Source organism: Juglans regia, chromosome 3 (assembly GCF_001411555.2).
Source record: "Juglans regia cultivar Chandler chromosome 3, Walnut 2.0, whole genome shotgun sequence".
Taxonomy (NCBI): domain Eukaryota; kingdom Viridiplantae; phylum Streptophyta; class Magnoliopsida; order Fagales; family Juglandaceae; genus Juglans; species Juglans regia.
Window position 1 is genome coordinate 1,675,363 of NC_049903.1, and position 19,425 is coordinate 1,694,787.

The following is a 19,425-nucleotide window of genomic DNA, read 5'->3' on the forward strand; positions in this document are numbered from 1 at the left end:
GTCAAAATAGTTATTGGTGTTGACGATATCTAATGATTTACTGATAGGAGATGGATGGAGCATTTGATTTTATCAATTGTGAAAATATATGGAGCGAAAATTGTTCACCTTCAGAACTTAGAGACCACCCAATAACAAAAGACCATTTTTAATATTTAACTCATCATGTAAATTTATAAAAACCTCCGTTCAGCTCGCTAGAAAGAGCATCCTCCTCAAGTTGGTAGGTGGACATATACTCAGATACATGCGATAACAAGTGAAGTAACATCATAGTTTTGCATGAAAACTAAGGCCCTTGGCATCGACCTACAACTATGACTAACAATACCAGGATCCAGTGATCACAACACTGATAAGCACTTCCCCAAAACAGTACCAATGATTGTTCTTCAAGGATTGAATCTGGAATTCAGACGAAAAAAACTAGGGATAGAAGAACCTACAAATAACAAAAGTGAAATGGAGAAAGTAAAGCGAAATGCAGTGATGTTTCTCATCTGCTCAAAGGGATATTGAAGGTTGATAAGCTGGGTCTTCCAGCTTTGCGATGTTCGGAGTTTTTTTGTGTGTTTCTGTTTTTATGATGTTTTGGTTGGAGAAAGTAAATAAACCTATAACGCATAGAAGTAACTTAAGTGGGATAATTACTGTCGGATTAGTGAGAGTGTTTCATCTTATCTCATTTCATCATTATAACCTTTTCAAATTTTCACACAAAATATAATAAACAATTCAACTTTTTTCAAATTATAAAACAATAATAATATTAAAAAATAATATTTTATTTAACTTTCATTTAAAACCATCTCATCTCATCTCACTATCCAAACCACACTAGAAAAAATCAACTGATTCCTAACTTTCAGACTTTATTGCCAGTACCATAGGAGGTACATCAATTCAGATAAATGCATTTGGATGTTGAACTGAGTTGAGTTGAGTGGAGATGATAAAATATTGTTAAAATATTATTTTTTAATATTATTATATTATTTTGAGATTTGAAAAAGCTGAATTATTTATTATATGTTGTATTAGAATTTGAAAAAATTGTAATAATGAGTTAAAGTGAATTGAGGTGAGTTTATAAACCAAACGAAGCCGTTACACGACAGAACTGACTTACACTATGCATCGTTCCAATTCTATGGGACGTCGTCGAACTGAAAAACCTTAATCAATGGGTTAATCTCCCTAACCTAAAACTTAGGGCTATGCTATAAATCTTAGTTTGATTGCAGAATAGTGGTGGCACTGCAGTTCAAGTGCGCAGGAGAATAGCAAATACAGATTTTAGGATTTGATACTCGACAGCAACTTAGATAATGTCATATTTTCCTAAATCACCTAGATAAAAATACAAGAACAGATGAACTACATGGATGACAAGCATTGCCCATATTGTTGTATCACAGGGATAGCAGTCTTTTTCTACCCGGTTAAAACTGAACCATTAACATCATGTCAGAATGTGAACCATTAACATCATGGATACCAGTCTTTTTCTTAATTAGATTTGAAACCCTGAGGTTTTCGACAACATAAAAGCTATGTACAATTACAAGCACCCAAAAATTCACTCCATGAGGTCAATTAAATTTTGACACAAGTCAAATGCCACACAAAGCTCAAGTTTCCACCGTAATACGTATGAATTTCCGGAAGAAAGAACAGTGTTTCCAACAAAAAAAATTGTACCAATCTGATCCAAGGGCCCTAAATTGTTGAAGCTTCACATGGGATGAAATGAACAACATCAAGCATAATTTTTATTTTTTTATTTTTTTATCGGTAAATGAGAACTTTATTGATGAGAGAAACAGGGATAGCCCAAGAAACAACATCAAGCTATTTACTTAAATAGTTGATCTAAAATAATTTTCTCAAAACTTTTACATTGGAGTGGTGTTCCAACATGTTATATCATCAAAGGTGCTTTTCGTGTTATATTGCAGAATGCACATTGCGCAAGCGTCAACCAATTGAAACTTGGCAAATAGTAAAAGACAAATTAAATCTAAATTTACTCTATACATTTGAATGAATATGACAATTTGTATACCACAAAGGGGAAGTTCTCAATGGTATAGAAGAATTACACCATACCTCCAATCTCTCTTGGAATTGCGCCTCCCTCGTCTTTAACAATACGGGGAGAGGAAAGCACACACCCTTCTCTACACAACACTGGTGCCTAGGCTTGATCCTATTCTCTAAGCTAAACGAGAAGTACTGCGGAAACTCTTTCAGCTCCCTCAAATCCCTTCTCATTTCCACCACAAAGTAATCGAATTTCGGCTCGAAATTATGTTTGACGCTGTAATTAAATAGCTGCGGAAATCTCCGAAACATGGATACCGCGTCTCGGTGCGAAAACCCAATTTTTTCGAAGTACTCGATTCTGGGTATGAGCTTTTCTTCGACACTAGTGGAGAGCAAAGACGTGTGCTTGTTTAACTCGTAGATGCCGATACTCTGGAGAAAGTATAGGGTGGGGCGGAGTCGTTGCTTGACGCTGCAGACGAGCAACCTCGGCCGTCGGTTGATGACGCGCTTGAGATCGGAGCCGTTGACGCAGACCTCGCGGAGCAGGAAGGTGAATACGGGGACTATGTCGGAGACTCGAGAGGTGAGGATTTCGGGGCACATACCGGCGATTCGGCGGAACTCGATGGCAGTGAAACCCAGGGAGGTCATGTAATCGACGGTGGATTTGACGTCAGAGAGGGATGCGGAGACGATCGGAGGGTACTGGTTGATGAGGGAGAAGAAGTCGAGGCCGATGGAATCGAGGTAGAGCATTTTCTCCTGGAATTGGGAACGACGAGGATTGGGCTGCTGGAGTACTGGGCGACTCGGGGGCGACATGGAGGAAAGTTCTGGAGTAGTATGGGATTTAAGTGGAAGAGAGATAGCGGCTTTGGGGGAGAATACATGGAACAGTTGGTTTTTTGAGCGAGAAAGTGAGGGAGAATCATGGTGGGGAGGGAAGAAACTGGATTTTGGAAGGAAGGAAGTGGGAGAGAAAGAAGGCTTAGTGGAGGAGGAGAGGAAATGGATAGTTTCTTGGTGCATTGTATGGGCGCTACATGGCTGATGGTGAGTTGGCTGTTGTATTCTCTAGTGGGGGAGTGTTTTAGAGGAGATGCGGGTAGAGACTGGAGAGGATAAGGATGTAAGCTGAATGATTTGAAGATTACGAGAGAATGCTATCTGAAAATCTAAGCTACAGACAGAAAGTTGGGGGGGAGGGAAAATGAGAGAGACGAGGAAATTAGGACGAGAGGCCCAAAAGATCACGAAGCCTGACAATGTTCGGACTTTACTTCTAGTTGTAGTTGGGCCATTAAATATTTTATCACCGATTTGTTTTGGCTGAGGAAAGTGGAGGAAAAGGAGGCCGGCCTTGTGGAGATTTATGCGACCAGGAAAAGCCCAATGGGCTAAGACCGAATGTATGGAGCCGGTTTCCCGATATATATTTATATAAAAAAAATGGCGTATAATCTAGTAAAGTAAAACCTGTTATACGTCTATCTCTCCAAGTACTAAAATTAGGGAATAAATCTTCTTCACACACTACTTTGTGAAGAAGCCCCAGCACATCTACCCCAGCACATTAGATGTGCTGGGGTGAAAAAAATAAAATAAAATAAAATAATTTATGAAGAGTGTGCTGCGGCTTTCGGCTAATGCGCAGCACAGTCCTTAGATTATGAGACACGTCTAAGGGCAGATTTGGGACTTTAAACAAAACACAAAATTCTCATCTCATCTCATCTCATCATTACATATTTTTCAAATCTCCATACAAAATATAATAAACAATTCAACTTTTTAAAATCTAAATACACATTTTTCAAATCCCAAAACAATAATAATATTAAAACTTAATATTTTAAACTTAAAAACAAAACACAACATTCTCATCTCAACCCCAAACCTACCCTAAGGGATTTGAAAAAGGTGTATTGTGATTTGAAAAAGTTGAATTATTTATTATATTTTATATGAAAATTTAAAAAATGTGTAATGATGAGATGAGATGAGAATTTTATGTTTTGTTTTAGCCTCCAAACCTGCCCTAAATCCCAATCATCCCACCAAACCTACACCTGCCTGTCTTCTTTATCAGTTATCTACTTTACTTAACCACCATTTCTCCGCCAAACACTTCCCAAAGCCACAGAGAGCAGTGAGAGCGAGCCAGCTTCTCTACTTTCCCCTAAATGGCCTGCTCAGCTGCCTTCACCACTCTCTTCGCTTCAAACCCTAGGGCTTTCTCTACCACACCCGCCGCTTCGATCTCCAATCCCTTCTCTCAAACCCTAACCATCCCCAAGTCCTTCAACGGCCTCCATAAACCCCTCCAATCCCATGTCCCTCGCTCCATTTCCCTCACTCGCGGCTCCCATTCTCGACGGGCCTTCTCAGTCAGGGCTTCTGTGAGTTATTTTCTTCTCTTTCATCTCCCCGCTTCTTGTAGATTCCGTTCTCTGTTTCTTTTTTCTCCACTTTCAGCAACTCAATATTGCTTTTTTTAACTACTTGCAGTACTGTTAACTCCAATGCCAATATTCTAGAGGAGATCAATTTGTTTTTCTTTCTATGTTTCGAATTATGATATATGTCTTGCGCTATTGCTCTATCCACAGACTGAGCTTCCATTGGTTGGAAATAAAGCACCGGACTTTGAGGCCGAGGCTGTTTTCGATCAGGAGTTCATCAAGGTAGCTTATAAAGAACAAATTTCCAGAAACTCAGTGGCACGCATGATTGTTTTTGCAATATCCAATTAGACTGGGTCGTTAAGTTATGAAATTGGTGAAGTTTCAGTCGATGCTTATAAATTCGTCTAAACTATTTGAAAATGATTTTTTGTTTGAGAGAGTCAGCTAGGTAGATTAATGAATTTAGGGACTGATCCACGGAGACAAACCCAATTCTTACGCTCCTGCTAAGTTGTTAATTTATTTTCGTTTCCATATAACTGAAGCATTTTCATTTCAGGTTAAACTCTCCGAATATATTGGGAAGAAATATGTGATTCTCTTTTTCTACCCGTTGGATTTCACGTTTGTTTGTCCCACTGGTTTGTTTGACACTCAACTAATCTAAATCGAACGTTTATGTACTAGTGGATGCTAAAGCTTTCCCTTATTATCATTTCTCTTCCCCCTCATTCACAGAGATCACCGCTTTCAGTGATCGCCACGCCGAGTTTGAGCAGCTAAACACAGAAATATTGGGCGTTTCAACTGACAGTGTGGTAAAGTTGCTTTCTCCATTTAATTTGAAGGCTTCTAAAGCCAATGGCACCCCATTTATTTTTTTGCTTTAATAAATTTGTTCGGATTCAATAAATTGGTGTATCATTTACTACAAACATCACATAGAGTTGTCTTCTAGATCGGCACACTAAATTTTGGTTTTCTAATATGAAGTGCCGACTGTAATTCCAAATTCATATATCAGCTGTTCGTTCTAAACTTTTGAGACAACTGATGTGTTCTATTTTGTTGGCTTTCGTGTATGGATGAAGTGTGTACATGTGTTTCCTCAATAGAAGTAGATTACTACCATGCTCTAAGTTGGAATTGCCGATTTTCCTGATGCTCTTATGTTATCCTTTGTGTAGTTCTCACACCTTGCATGGGTCCAAACAGATAGAAAGTCAGGTGGGCTTGGTGATCTTAAGTATCCCCTGATTTCTGATGTGACCAAATCAATCTCAAAATCGTTTGGTGTGCTAATCCCAGACCAGGTATCAGATAACTCGTTATTAATGGAGTTTCAAAAATTGTTTTCTAACATTATGAACCGACATGATCTAGTTAAAAATATTGAATTTTGTGGTAGTCTTGGCCAACTCCTTGCAGTAAATTGGGGTTATCTAAGCTTGTTAAAAATTGACATTTGGACCTTTATTAGGAAACATGGTACAAGGCTAAGATTATGAACTTGTTTCTACGAAATTCCTTCTAATAATCACATATGTATACACGCACATCTCAGAATAGAAGTTTCTTACCATCAAGTTATATAATGCATATTCTGCTTGAAAAACTTTTGCATTTAATCTTTTATATTCTATGTCTTTGGTCTTTAATTGATAATTACAAAGTTGGATGATAAGGAGTCAGGTCTAAACTGCGGGTCTGAATTTAGCTGTTTTCTGTCTTTTTCTGTTTCCTTGGTGCTTTTACTGTTTTCTATATTGTTTTAAAAATAAAGTTGTCAGTTTTTCAAATTACCATCTTTAAATTAAACTGAAGTACAGCAATTGAAAAACAGGGTATTGACTTTTCAAATAAAGTGAAGATAAAGTTGGGATTTTTGTTAATATTTTGCTAATTTTTGGAACTTCACAATATAAAATGGATGGAATATATGTAATGCTTGTAAAATGTTGGGATAGATGCTTTTGGTACTTTGGTTATAGTTTTTATCCATTTGCTACAGCTTTGTTTGCATTATGTTTTTTTTATAGTGATCTATGTTTTTTTTATTTGTTTGCATTATAATTTGCATATAATTTCCAGCTTTGAAGTTCGTTCAATCTTTTAGGGGATCGCATTGAGGGGACTTTTCATCATTGACAAGGAAGGAGTTATACAACACTCCACCATTAACAATCTTGCCATAGGCCGGAGTGTTGATGAAACGAAAAGAACACTCCAGGTAATTATGTATTGAAGGACAGAATAAGCAGAGTTACTACCCAAATTTTGATTAGTTAACTTCAAACTCAGTCATCGTCGCTTTGTGCCATGCAGGCTTTGCAGTATGTGCAGGAGAACCCAGACGAAGTTTGCCCTGCTGGATGGAAGCCCGGAGAGAAGTCCATGAAGCCAGACCCTAAGCTCAGCAAAGAGTACTTCGCAGCAATATAGAGTTGGGCTACCTTTTTATGACCCAAATTGCATGTTTATTTCAATTCGGGAGTTGTAAAGGAGTTTTGTATTCGTGTAACGTCTTATTAGTTCTCGTGAATTTTGAGCAGCAGAGTGTGGGAATAAATGCAGGACTTAACCTGTTTCTGGAAAATACTGATGTCGCTAAGTACAGTTGATGCATTGCAGCCACTATTATCATGTAATTGAATCATGATCCAATCGGATCGTTTCACGGTAGTGCTCCAACAAACATGAGTACCAGTACTAGGCATTAGACACAACCCTGGTTTACTATTGAGAGTAGCAAACTTGATTTTGCCCAATATTTGTGGCTCTTGGTTCGAAGAATCTACGTGATTATGCTACTTGGATGTTATAAGAGAATGGAAATTGATGCGAGAACTTCAGCCTTTGATGAACAGGCTAGTCTCTTTAAAGTTTAAAGCTTCCAGTTCGTTGCCAACAATTCTCAGATTTTCTGATACAGAGATGGTCTTGTCCATATATCCAAATAAAGGGGGGCCCCATTACTCTATCTAATTCTTGTATGTTATCTCTTGCTCGTTGAAGTAGAGAAGAAAAAGTTTTGGAAGAGAAAAGGAATGTCGCCGGAGGCGTGTCTCCACCGTTACCATCCTCATCGCATGGTTGTACCATCAGTCTTCTGCTCCCGTAATTCTTTTCCTATCTCAAATATCCGAAACCCCATAGAAAGGCCACCGCCATCGTTGAGGAAGAGAATGCTAATAATGGTAGCATCGCCTCCGACATCAATGACCATAACTCGTACGAGACTACCGGCTTCAGCTGCGGCTCTTTCATCCCCACCACCCCTTGATCTGACGGAAGACAACATCATACGGGTTCTAGTCGAAGCTCGTGCCGAGCTGGGGCAGATCTTCGACACTTCCGTTGGCATGACAGGTGACTCCTCCTATGGTTACACATGTGGGTCTTTCAGTTGTAACATTTGGTGTTGAAAAGGTGAAAGATTATGTGGTTGTAGGAGAAGTTGAACTGGCCGAGTTAGATGGACCTTTCGTGAAGATTAGACTCAAAGGTCGGTTTTGGCACAAACGTAGCACTGTTCTCGCCAGAGTCGGTAATTATCTGAAGCAGAGAATCCCTGTGAGTCATATTTCTGTTTGTTGATTTTGGTAAAAGCTGAATGAAATGTCCTGCTCTTTTTTTCGTGATAGTATTTGGTTTTCGCTCTCTCTCAGGAAATCTTGGAGGTGGATATAGAAGATGAGAAACAGTTGGACGACAGTCCAGAAAACTTTTGAGGTACACGTGCGGCTTCACTATTGTTTTTCTTTTCTAATTGTCCAGCCTTTAGAAGAATTGTTGTAGCATTTTCATGCACAATCCCCGAATGGAAGAGCTGCTACATGCGAATAGCTTAAATGGGTAGAGATTTTTTATACCAAAAACAAAAGCTCCCAGAACTCTTGCGTTGAAGGATTGCTTGTTTCTATATGACTCCATTGGGAGTGGTATTTGAGACTTTCTAATTTATCAAGATGAAAGACAAATGGAAATGGATTGCTTTAATGCAATAGTTTAGATAACTAAATGTAATGTGGCAGTATGGTAAGCAGCAGGGCTGCGCTCCCTACAGCATCGTTGTAGAAAGGGGGTTGCAACAGTAATCAATGGGAAGTAAAAGCATACAGTAAACTTAGAAACATTTTTGGGGAAATAAAGTCTCGATGACTGTTTGTGATCCGTGAAATTGCCGCACAATTCATCAGCCAGAGGTATGGTTTGGCAACCTCGGAAGTTTACATCATGTTGTTTGTGTATTTGGCTGTCTTATGGACATCGATTTAGTGTTACCAGAGGGGAAGTTACCCAAAGGAAAGAAAATGCTGAGTTTAGTGGTAAAGCCGTAAAGAAACTCTCTTAAATTGCAACCCTAACTTGAGCCTCTGATGCTGAATTTAGGTATTGTATCTTGCGAAGGTGGTTTGTCGAACCTATTAGTGACAACTTGTTGATATTTTGTTCTTATAGTATTGCAAACTTCATGACGCAGATATCCTCTTGATTCTTTTTCAATTTGCATCACAATTTCCAGCATCCAAATTATCATATACTCGTTGCTGTAAGCAATTTATTACTTGTCATTGCCCTAGGATTTTCAGTGCTGTGGACATCCTCATTGCCATGAATAAGGCAATGTAAACCATGCGCTGTCTGGACTCTGGAATGAAGACTTAGCCAAATTCTTGTTTTGCAAACTCCGCAACAGATAAGGAACAGCTTCTGCACCCAAAATTGTCCATGTTACTCGATAATTAACAGACCGTGATTGAGTTCAGTTATTTGTTCTTTAATTTGCCCTAATGGTGGTCATTATGTTTTGAGGTATAACATTATTTTCCAAAATAAGTTATTAGGGGTTCTCGAACATATTTGTAGACATAGTAGTTGCAGTGTTGAACATAGGTCGGAGTTTCAGAGTGAAGAGGCTTTCACTGACCTTGATTTTTATTTTAGCATAATACGCTTTCAGCATCCCTTTTTGCCATGCACGTAAACCAATGATTAGAAGAAGTTAGGTGGGTTGAGTGTTAAGAGTTGAAGATGGCTCTTTCATTTCTTATTTCTGTTGGATGTTAACAACTAACAAGTATATCCCATCACCACCATCACCATCACCGACACCACAAATAAGGTCTTTTTACGTAACCTGATCTCACCCACATCACCCTTTTTCATCACTTGATGAGCCTATATATATAAAGGTTAGGTGGGCGAGGGTTAGGAATTGAAGGAAGTTCTTTGATTTCTTATACGCTCTGGTTTTTGTTAGAAGGTCTTATGCTTACCACCAAACCCCATATTTAAATAAACGATCCATCTAGTAGCTTACATGAGCAGCATGCCTAAACCAGTCAGTTGTTGGAATGTCCCCTGTTTTTGTGTTTTTCCCCAATAAAGCCAAGAGCCTAATATATTTATCGACATTTTAGTTGACTGACTGGGTATCTTATATGAATTGCAAGATATCTATGTGATCATATGCCATTGGACGTTAAGAACCTATCAAAATATCATGTGCCTCACATGGTGGATGGTTTTCCCACCAATATGTCATTGACTCTCAGCCCGAAGCGATTATCTCCTCAAAGATTGGATATTAAATACATATTTTAATAACAATTATGATTATCATGTTATAATTAAAACAAGAATAACATGCATGTTGTTCTAAGGTCCAGAACTAACTCTGTCGTCTACTTACATTTATTATACTCCTATTTTATCAACTGGGAAAAGTTTAGAACCATTCCACAATAATTTTATAATTTTGCAATCATGTAGATACATAACGTTCTTTGGTATTTTGAGTAATGATATACACACTACATATTGCATAACAATGTTATAAAATGAGGGTATTTTTGTAAAATGATGTCACTTTTATAAGATGTTTTACAAAAATACCTCTTATTTAAAACATAGTTGTATAAAGTGTTGTAAAAAATGTTGTGTAAATCATTTTCTGTACAAGTATTCCACAATAATTTTGTAATCATGTGGATACCTTAAATTTCTTACAGCAATTATTTGGAGATTCTTATGTTGTAGCATTGGTTCTTTCCTCTCTTTGCCTGAATTGGTGAATATGAGCCTTGATAGGTAGTAGCCAGCAATTTGTCTACCGGATGCACACCCTACCCATTTCCCTTCTTCCATCGTTTGACCCCGATCTTCAGCTGCCTTGATCCACTCCAATCCCCCTTCCTCTGTCATGCATTTTATTTCCTTGGAGAGAGAGAGAGAGAGAGAGAGAGCTAGAGGCAGCTTGTAATGTGAGGTTTATTACAAAATACAGGCTCTTGTTAGATGGCACATGCAATTTATGTGTTTGTATGTTGAATACATTGGTATTCTTCTGAGACTCCAATATAAGTGAGGGTTCATAATGCCGTCATCTTTTTATAAACAAATATATACATATTGATGAGAGTTTTGGTTCATGTACTCTCAACAAAAACTCTCTCCCTCTCTTAGGCTTCTGGGTCAATGAGTTTCAATGAGGTTTCATGGTGGCCTGTCATGCTGCAGTGGTTGGAATCTTCAGGCTGCTTGCGTGTTGACTAAATAGAGATATGATGTTTTAAGATCTCAGAACAACCCTTGTAATATTTGTGGTTGTTGATATGCGAGATCTCAGAGCAATACTTTAATATGTCTTGTTGTTGATATGCTATTGTGGAGAAGATTCTTGATAAGTTGCATGCTATCGATTTTCTTTTCTTTTTTTATCGGTAAAAAACTGATTTAAATATATTCAAAAGATTGTCTTGAAAGATATTGGTGGAATCATATATATTTGGATCAGTCCTAGGCCTTCATATATCAAAAAGATTGCGCACCACTTTTTCTTAAATTTTACAGATGAAAGGCCCCAAACTCAGCATTTCCAATAAATTTCATAAATTGGAAGACTTGCTGGGAAATATAATTTAGTTAAAAGATTCCTACTTTAACTCTTAAGACTTTGTGAATGATATAAAAATATTAACAGTAAATATTTTGTATAGTATTAAATGTAATTAATAAATATTATAGAATTTTATGTATCTCTCTAACTCTAGGGTTTGGAGTTCATATACGAACTAATCAAAATCTTAACAATATTACACCAATAGTACACCGTGCACATCTGACAGCTAAAATCTTAAAAAAAAAATCTTTAAATTCTTGTTCATTGCAAATGATTTCAAGTAGAAAAGAGACCTGAAATGAGCCGATTTGATATGTATATAGTTCGGGAATGTTTGGAGAATGAGATGAGATGATAAATTTGTGAATAGTAATAAAATGATTTATAGGATTTTGAGAAATGATAGAGAAAAAATTGAATAAAAGTTAAAACATTGTTAGAATATAATTTTTGTTTTAAAATTTAGAAAATTAATATTATTTTTTGTATTTCGTTTAAGAATTTGAGAAAGATGTAATGATTAGATAAAAAAGTTAAAGATTTACAATTAAAAAATATTTATGTTTAAATGATATTTAGAAAAAAAATTTTGAGAAATTTTAAGATGCGATAAGACTACTGTCCCAAACAACTCATATTGATATATTTCCTACTTGAGACATTCAAGTTTGGAAAACAATTTGAGGGTACATTGATTTGTAAATACTGTAATATTAATATTGTTGAAGCATGAATCGCATACAGTTAATGTAAAAAGAAATCGAGTTCAAGGGTACAGATCGTCCCATATACACACTCGAAGACTGGACTACTGCATGGTGAAGGACAAAGGTGCCATGCATCAAACAATCGACAAGGTAACGTAATATATGCCACGTGACACTCCTCTGGCCTGTCAATTGCCATCCGATATATATAAAGATGATGGCAACATGAGACGGTACTGTTTGAAATGATGACACCGCAAAGACCGGATATTTATGGTCATTGGTCACTCACACGTGACACATGCCTCTAATATATGGACAAATCATCATGTACCATTATGTTTTTGGATCGGAATTATTAAAAATTAAAAAAAAAAAAAACTAAATCGTACAAATACATTTGAAATTGTAATTGGGAGTTAAAACAGGCTCGCACCGAATGGCATGGATCTCGTGGGTTGTCGACGATCGACATCACGATTAATATTAATTTTCGATGCAGCTGGCTGGACTTCAATTCTGTAGCATCTCGTGAAACCCACTTTGAGAGCTGAGAAGCTTCCTATATCAACGTAAGCCATGATTCATCAACAGTTGTTTTTTAATGATAATATTAATATTTTTAAACTTCTCTGAATTTTAGAGAGAGACTTGTTCCAAAAGTAAAGGGAAAACAATTCATCTTGATTTAGGCTATTCATCATGATCTTTGACTATACATATTATTTTAACAATTAACGTGACCCACACAAAAATTAAAAAATAAGAATGCTAACAAATGTTAATGAGATATTAGCAAGCTGATTTACATGAGTGTGAACAGTTTGATTTTTTTTTTTTTTTTTAAAAGTAGGAAAATTTGCTTTTTTGGGGTGGATAACTTGAATTGACACTATTCGATCGACATGAATAAAAATACAAGTATACTATTTCCTTAATTTGTCTTTGATCATGATCAAAGACAAATAATATTCAATATTAATATATGGTACGTAGATGAAAAACTTTGTTATGAGAAATGCTATTAATTTCTTAGATATTAAAAAAATACTTAAAGATGCATCTTATATTAATGTAATTTTAAAAAATACTCATTTTATGTTTGATCTATTATTCTAAAAAGAAAATACAAACCATCCGTTTGCAAATTTTTAGCGACGAGTACCGCGAGATGGGAAAAATAAATACTGCCAACAATCTACAATTAATCGATACCGAAAGGAAAATATATAGTACACGTACGATCGAGATGGGAAGCAAAAAAGCCTTGATTTGATTCTTTCATATAAAATCTCACAAATTAAAGAGAGTTACAATACTATTTTCTTTTTGCCTTCAGACGTGTGTGTGTGTGTATATATATATATATTTATATATATATATATATATATATGAGAAACTGACGCTGCAATGCAGCACTCATGCTGCCCCAGTTCCGAAAATAAGAAGAGAATTAAAGAAAACCCAAAAACTTCTATGCGTTAGATCGATATTGTACGGTCGAAAACCATATCACTATATACTAAGCAGCTTGCATACTCAAAGGGTCTTGTACGTACGTTTAATTGTATGATTCATGCAACGTCAACAGTACTCATGATCACGTAGCAACCCCCGATTCAGGCCGGTGTATAATTCAGTCTTTCCACCTCTTCCCAAACCAGCTTGGATGTTATCTCGTCGTACTCCGGAACATATTCCTGGTACAAATTTAAAGAGAATATATATATATATTGAGATATCCAAGAAAACAAAAAACAAAATCTGAAAAATTACTCGCGATAAACTTTTTTTTCCAGATCAAGATTAGCTAGGTAGATCAGAACTTGGGTACTTTTGATCATTGACAATCACAAGGTACGTACATAAGATCGAACAAATCTTCAAGGCATTCAATTCACACACATGATGAGGCCATGCAGCCAACTTGTTCAACCTTTAGAATTATATATTATAGTATATAAGTACTTACCTCAAGATGTCTGAACAACTGTTTGGCAGTTGGTGCAGACATGATAATGCGACGGGCGATTGGTGAGATAAAGCCTTCATCAACGGCCTTATCAATGAAAGACAATAGGGAATTATAGAACCCATCAACATTCAAGAGCCCCACCTGCGAAAGTTAATCACTTGATTTATTGATAGATTATGATATCCGAACACAACCCGGACATCTAACATAATCTTTATTTGACCAAAAACATATACAATGGAAACAATTTTCTTTTGACCAACAACTCTAATTTTTTATTTAATGTTTTGTCCTTCTTATTGTCTGTCATGTATGAGAACCTTTTTTCCCATTCAAACGGAGATCCTCTCCCAATCAAACCCCCCAAAATCATGTAGCATGACCCTGTTTAAAAGGGAAAATCTCATGCATGCTATCTTTCCATGTGAATCCAAATTAAGCACCACATGCATTGATTCTACCTGACTATATATATAATCTGTATGCTAGCTAGCTAATCTGTATATCCATCCCTCCACAAAAAACAGCCGTGTACTCGAAGAAATATGACAAATCATTCCGCATAGCGTGGGACCATAAAACGTGGAGACAAGTGAAAAGTATTATATATGGATGTGAATTAGAAAATATTAATTCAAGTTCTTCCACATAAAGCATGCATGCATGTTATCATGTAAAGGCAAGAGAAGAGATTGTCAGAATTTTTCAAAGCAAGCAAGAGGAAATATTTTAACATAAAAGTAGTCATAATTTTCTTTCGATTTTAGCCCAACTACAATCCTGCTCCAGACGACTTGCTAAAACACAATTGTTATTACTAATATTTATAATTAATCTAGAGAATTTGTTGTCATTGTTTTTTGGAACAATATTATTTTCCAATATCAAGAAAAAGAAGAAAAGAGAATAAATTCTTACGGGTTTGCGGTGAATTCCAAGTTGAGCCCACGTAATGACTTCTAGCAGTTCTTCCATAGTGCCGTATCCGCCTGATATTACACAATATAATTCCAAATTTTCCAAGATCAGAGAAGATCGATGCATCAAGCTAAAGAAAATAAAATCCAAATTGGCTGAAACTGATCTGATTTCGGGACCGGATCATAATTCGTACCAGGGAGGGCAATAAAGGCATCGGCTTGACGAGCCATTTCAGCTTTCCGCTGGTGCATATCAGATACAACTCTCACTTCTCCGACTGTTTCCCCAGTTATCTGCATGCAACACATACGTCATGCATGAATATATCATATCTAATTTAAACTTAAAAAGACAATATATATTAATACAACGTACATCAACTATTCTACAACTTTACATTAATCACTGATTCAAAACTCTTGAACTTAATTCATTCTATCTCATTATTATAATTTTTTTAAATTCTCACGTAAAATATAATAAATAATTTAATTTTTTTAAATTTTAAATTAATAATAATATTAAGAATAATATTCTAATAAAATTTTATTCAATTCATTTAAAATTATCTCAATTCATCACTGTATCCAAACAGAACTAAAAGATTATTTCTTTTCACTTTAATTCAAAATTAATTATTGTCCTAGCAACAGTTTAAAGTACAAGAAAAAAATAATTATTTAATACTTAGTTGTAAATGAATTCTGGCATAGTTGTTATTCATTTCGGACTTAAAATGCTGAACACCAATAAATGTATCTGAATTCTAAACAAAGACACCAATTTGAATACATTCCACAATGAAATAGCCTGCCAATAAATTATATATGTAATCGACTAGCCATTTTTAAGATTGTAAATATCACTTGCGTGCAGTAAATGCAAAAACCTGCAGTAGCCACCAAAGTAATTAACAAGTAAAAACGTGTAATTGCTCTGGAGTTTATGAAACTACCTCTCTCGGCATTAGACTCCTTGGAATGACTCTGCGAAACAAAAAGCGAACAAGATGGATAAGTACCATTCCTGTATAATTATGATTTCTTACGCAGTTAACGTTTCTGCAGGCTACATCGTATTTCACATAGTTATTTGTCTAATTAAAAAAGGTTACCCAAAGTTCTTTTGGATTGTGGAAAAACAACTACAAAGAAATTAGAGCAACTAGGCTAATCGGCCAGCGCTGTGAACAACAGGCCAATAATCCTGACATGGGCAGCACGTACGGTCCGTTGAAAGACAACTTGTTCCTTCTTTCATTAAAGAATTGAAAACAAAGAAAAAGCAGCTATATCAAATTCCAAAAGGTTTCAAACTTTCTACCATGCTTTTTCATCTCCTTCTTACTGAAAATCTTAAAGTTAAAAGGTTGAATAAAATATTATTAAAGTATATTTTTTAATATTATTTTTATTTTAGAATTTAAAAAAGTTAAATTATTTATTTTATTTTGTATTAGAAGTTGAAAAAATTGTAATGATGAGATGAGATGAAATGAGATGTTTTTCCAAAACAAACGAGTCCTTAATCCCGGAGCTCAAAAAGGCTCGCCAAAGAAAGGGGATAAAAGAAAGCTCAAAAAGCCACTTTTTTCCCAAGCAAGCTTGAAAGCCCCATAAATATTACTAAAACACTCTTTTACTTTCTACTGATTTAGACAAGATAATTAGCTAGCAATTTGTACATTATTAGAACCATGTTCGCAATCCGCCAAAACATGATGACATTTATGCTTAAAGGAAAAAATGGAAAAATGCATATTGAAATCCCTTTCATCTGGCTCGGCATTTGATCCCATTATGCCTGCCTTTCAGTGGTTTGAGAACCCATTTCATAGAAAATTGGGAAAACATGCCTGATTTAAGAAGTGAAGAAAGAGAGCAAAGTTCAAACCATTTTCAAAGAAGACCAAGAAAAGTAATTATGGGGAGACAAATACAATGATGCCTGTCTTTTGAACCCCTCGCTAATCTTTCTACTTGACATTGGAACATCAAGAACGACATATGAGAGAGAGAGAGAGAGAGATAGAGAGAAGCAAACCCTAGAACATGGCGCCCACCATCATGAACCGCCTGAGAAACAATACCCATCAATCCCACGCTCCCACCTCCATAGACCAAATCAATCCTTCTCTCTACCTGCAAAACACATCGAATAACTATACCCATTAATGCGTGTCACAAAAAACAAAAACAAAAAAATAATTCACTAACCATGAGACGATGATGACGACGATAATAATAATAAAACTAATCCTGGGGAGAATAAAAGCCCCTATACGGCCTGCTGATCGAAATAAATATATTTCAAGGAACCCCAATAACAAAAATCAAGGAGGTTTGGTCATGGAAGCTTGTGAAGGTGCCCATTGTTGGAACATGCTTAAAAGAGTCATGATACCAAGGAAGCACGTTTGTTCCCCCGGAAAAAGCAGGAGATTATTATTTAACAGGGTTTAAAAAACCAAAACAGAGAAAGATCATGCAAGAAGGCTGCAAAACTGACAGGCAGGTTACAGCTAGCGCGCTCTCTCTTTCTCATGCCAAACATAAACCCTAAACCTTCCCCTAATTCCTCAACAATCATAAGCCCACGTTTGAAGCTTGTATTTTGTAACACACCACCACACCCACTTGATCGAAAGAAAGAAAGAATGCGGAAAACACTAAACCAGTGGAGAAAGAAATGCATTCAAAAAATAATAATAATCTGATGATACTTCTCGTGAAATATAATTGGCCATCTTTCGAGTAAGAAAGAAGACTATTTTATTTCCATAAGAGATTGCACCATTAAGGGTGACATCTCATCGTAGTTTATGAAAACAATTGGAAAGATCAAGACATAGACAGAAACCCGGAGTGGCATTCCGAATCGATGTTGGAAAAGTTCCAAGACGACAAAAAAGGAAAAAAAAAAAAAAAAAAGGACCAGCTGAAAAGGATAGAAATTGAGAATGTGTTGAACATGCAAATAGTCATAAACTTAATTCCATGAAATATTCTTCCCGGAAAACGCCTAGTATGGTTTAGAGAGAATGAAAAGTTTATGAGAAGGGCAAAAGAGGAAGGGGGTAGGGGAACTGTGACAGTACCAGTTCCTTCCCAAGTTCAACAGCAGCTTCTTGATAACTGGCTTTCTTCCCTGAACTGCTCCCACAGAACACACAAATCCTTTTGAATCTCGACTTTGCCTCTTCCATCTCTCTCTCTCTCTCTCTCTCTGTGTGGGAATAATAATCTGTCGAGGGAGAAGAGGTGAGAATGAGAAGGGAGTGAATATCTGCTTAAATATAAAAATCCTTGCAAACCCACAATCAGTACTAGTTAACTCCTTGGCCAAGAAACATAATATAATACACTTGGCGTGTATTTATTTATTTAGATTATGGAAGCTATAAATAAGACATGATGATATTATAACAAGAGGTATGCGATGGAAGGTCGTTTCAATAAAATTAGAAAAGTTTGTTCCCAACCTGCTTGACATTTAATTATGTGATAGGGTAGAGATACCCTGCTTCGCATGATAGTTAGCATGCAGTAGAGATGGGAATATCATGATCATTTACCTTGGATATACTCTTCCGATCCAGACTTCTAGTTCGGTTGCCGTTTTACCTTTTCACTGGCCGACGACCAACGGTACATGATCATACATGAGTGAAAAGGAAAAAAGAAAAAAACGAAAATTCTGGGATCGAAATACTATCCAGCCGTGATATTAATATAAAGTCTAAGGCTCTTAGATTCGTTTGAATAATGAGATGAGATAAAATAAAATGAGATAGTTTTAGATGAATTGAATAAAATATTATTAATTAATATTATTATTATTTTAAATTTAAAAAAATTAAATTATTTATTATATTTTATATAAAAATTTAAAAAAATTATAATAATAAAAAGAGAAAAGGTAAAAGTGATTTTTAATGCAAACGAAGAGATTGCTTAATTAACTACTCTGCATGGCCTCACACTACAGCCTGTCTTTTAACTTGACATTTTTAAAATCCTTACATTCATTTATATATTACATTTATGAGAAAAAACCACAAAAGTCTTTAAAAAAATATTAAGTTTTACTTACATTTAAAGCTTTGCTGCTGCGAACATAATTATTTTTAGATATTTATAAATTATTTTAATATTATTATTTATAAATTATTTATTATTATTCAGAAATGATCTGAAATGCTCTTTTTCACTATTATTTATTGACTAGCTAGGTTCAAAGATCTATCCATTTTGGAATTTATAACGGGATCTATCATTAATTTTCGTTAAATTGATTATATAGTACGTAGCAACAAGAAGCTGTACCGTATAATTAATATAATACGGCCATCTTTAAAACACTTATACGCCGATCGATCATGGTACATTCCAGAAACAAGCTAGGCACAAAACAGAGAAATAAATTGTTGGAGATTTTGATTTATATAATAGCTAAGTAGTCTAG

At 35.7% G+C, this 19,425-nt stretch overlaps 4 protein-coding genes across 7 annotated transcripts; 2 read left to right on the forward strand and 2 right to left on the reverse strand.

Moving 5' to 3' along the window:
• Positions 1–2,014: 2,014 nt before the first annotated feature.
• LOC108985294 (transcription termination factor MTEF1, chloroplastic-like) lies at positions 2,015–3,221 on the reverse strand. The gene has a single exon (XM_018957542.2). The coding sequence runs from the start codon at positions 3,076–3,078 to the stop codon at positions 2,032–2,034; it is 1,047 nt and encodes a 348-aa protein (XP_018813087.1). The 5' UTR covers positions 3,079–3,221; the 3' UTR covers positions 2,015–2,031.
• Positions 3,222–4,125: 904 nt separating this feature from the next.
• On the forward strand, positions 4,126–7,283 carry LOC108985296 (2-Cys peroxiredoxin BAS1, chloroplastic-like). The gene is made up of 7 exons (XM_018957543.2): positions 4,126–4,448; positions 4,659–4,733; positions 5,014–5,095; positions 5,193–5,272; positions 5,642–5,767; positions 6,571–6,684; positions 6,780–7,283. Exons 1-7 carry the CDS (start codon positions 4,233–4,235, stop codon positions 6,894–6,896), a joined length of 810 nt encoding a protein of 269 aa, XP_018813088.1. The 5' UTR covers positions 4,126–4,232; the 3' UTR covers positions 6,897–7,283.
• A 93-nt stretch (positions 7,284–7,376) lies between these two features.
• LOC108985298 lies at positions 7,377–11,141 on the forward strand. Of its 3 annotated transcripts, none has more exons than XM_018957547.2 (4): positions 7,377–7,823; positions 7,906–8,027; positions 8,123–8,186; positions 10,923–11,141. In XM_018957547.2, exons 1-3 carry the CDS (start codon positions 7,502–7,504, stop codon positions 8,183–8,185), a joined length of 507 nt encoding a protein of 168 aa, XP_018813092.1. In that variant the 5' UTR covers positions 7,377–7,501; the 3' UTR covers position 8,186; positions 10,923–11,141. The 3 variants fall into 3 exon arrangements, with proteins under 3 accessions (XP_018813092.1, XP_018813091.1, XP_018813090.1); XM_018957546.2 differs by lacking the exon at positions 10,923–11,141 and adding an exon at positions 9,038–9,369; XM_018957545.2 differs by lacking the exon at positions 10,923–11,141 and having other exon boundaries at positions 8,123–8,960.
• A 1,425-nt stretch (positions 11,142–12,566) lies between these two features.
• On the reverse strand, positions 12,567–18,199 carry LOC108985297 (cytokinin riboside 5'-monophosphate phosphoribohydrolase LOG7). 2 transcript variants are annotated; one of them, XR_001995162.2, is made up of 8 exons: positions 18,059–18,199; positions 17,005–17,102; positions 15,917–15,947; positions 15,155–15,254; positions 14,959–15,029; positions 14,038–14,181; positions 13,625–13,765; positions 12,567–12,627 (listed from the first exon to the last, which is right to left on the reverse strand). XR_001995162.2 is itself a non-coding variant. In XM_018957544.2 (7 exons), exons 1-7 carry the CDS (start codon positions 18,164–18,166, stop codon positions 13,685–13,687), a joined length of 633 nt encoding a protein of 210 aa, XP_018813089.1. In that variant the 5' UTR covers positions 18,167–18,199; the 3' UTR covers positions 13,480–13,684. The 2 variants fall into 2 exon arrangements, 1 of the variants encoding a protein (XP_018813089.1); XM_018957544.2 differs by lacking the exon at positions 12,567–12,627 and having other exon boundaries at positions 13,480–13,765.
• Between the last annotated feature and the right edge of the window lie 1,226 nt (positions 18,200–19,425).

What these genes read in the sequence shown, in the direction of transcription:
- LOC108985294 (XM_018957542.2), bottom strand. Translation starts at nt 3,078, where the DNA reads ATGCACCAAGAAACTATCCATTTCCTCTCCTCCTCCACTAAGCCTTCT.
- LOC108985296 (XM_018957543.2), top strand. Translation starts at nt 4,233, where the DNA reads ATGGCCTGCTCAGCTGCCTTCACCACTCTCTTCGCTTCAAACCCTAGG. An exon ending in CCTTCTCAGTCAGGGCTTCT is followed by an intron (nt 4,449 to 4,658) that starts GTGAGTTATTTT and finishes CTCTATCCACAG; the next exon opens with ACTGAGCTTCCATTGGTTGG. An exon ending in CACGTTTGTTTGTCCCACTG is followed by an intron (nt 5,096 to 5,192) that starts GTTTGTTTGACA and finishes CCTCATTCACAG; the next exon opens with AGATCACCGCTTTCAGTGAT.
- LOC108985298 (XM_018957547.2), top strand. Translation starts at nt 7,502, where the DNA reads ATGTCGCCGGAGGCGTGTCTCCACCGTTACCATCCTCATCGCATGGTT. An exon ending in CACTTCCGTTGGCATGACAG is followed by an intron (nt 7,824 to 7,905) that starts GTGACTCCTCCT and finishes ATGTGGTTGTAG; the next exon opens with GAGAAGTTGAACTGGCCGAG. An exon ending in ATCTGAAGCAGAGAATCCCT is followed by an intron (nt 8,028 to 8,122) that starts GTGAGTCATATT and finishes GCTCTCTCTCAG; the next exon opens with GAAATCTTGGAGGTGGATAT.
- LOC108985297 (XM_018957544.2), bottom strand. Translation starts at nt 18,166, where the DNA reads ATGGAAGAGGCAAAGTCGAGATTCAAAAGGATTTGTGTGTTCTGTGGG. An exon ending in TGCCTTTATTGCCCTCCCTG is followed by an intron (nt 15,030 to 15,154) that starts GTACGAATTATG and finishes GTGTAATATCAG; the next exon opens with GCGGATACGGCACTATGGAA. An exon ending in AGTTGTTCAGACATCTTGAG is followed by an intron (nt 13,766 to 14,037) that starts GTAAGTACTTAT and finishes AATTTGTACCAG; the next exon opens with GAATATGTTCCGGAGTACGA.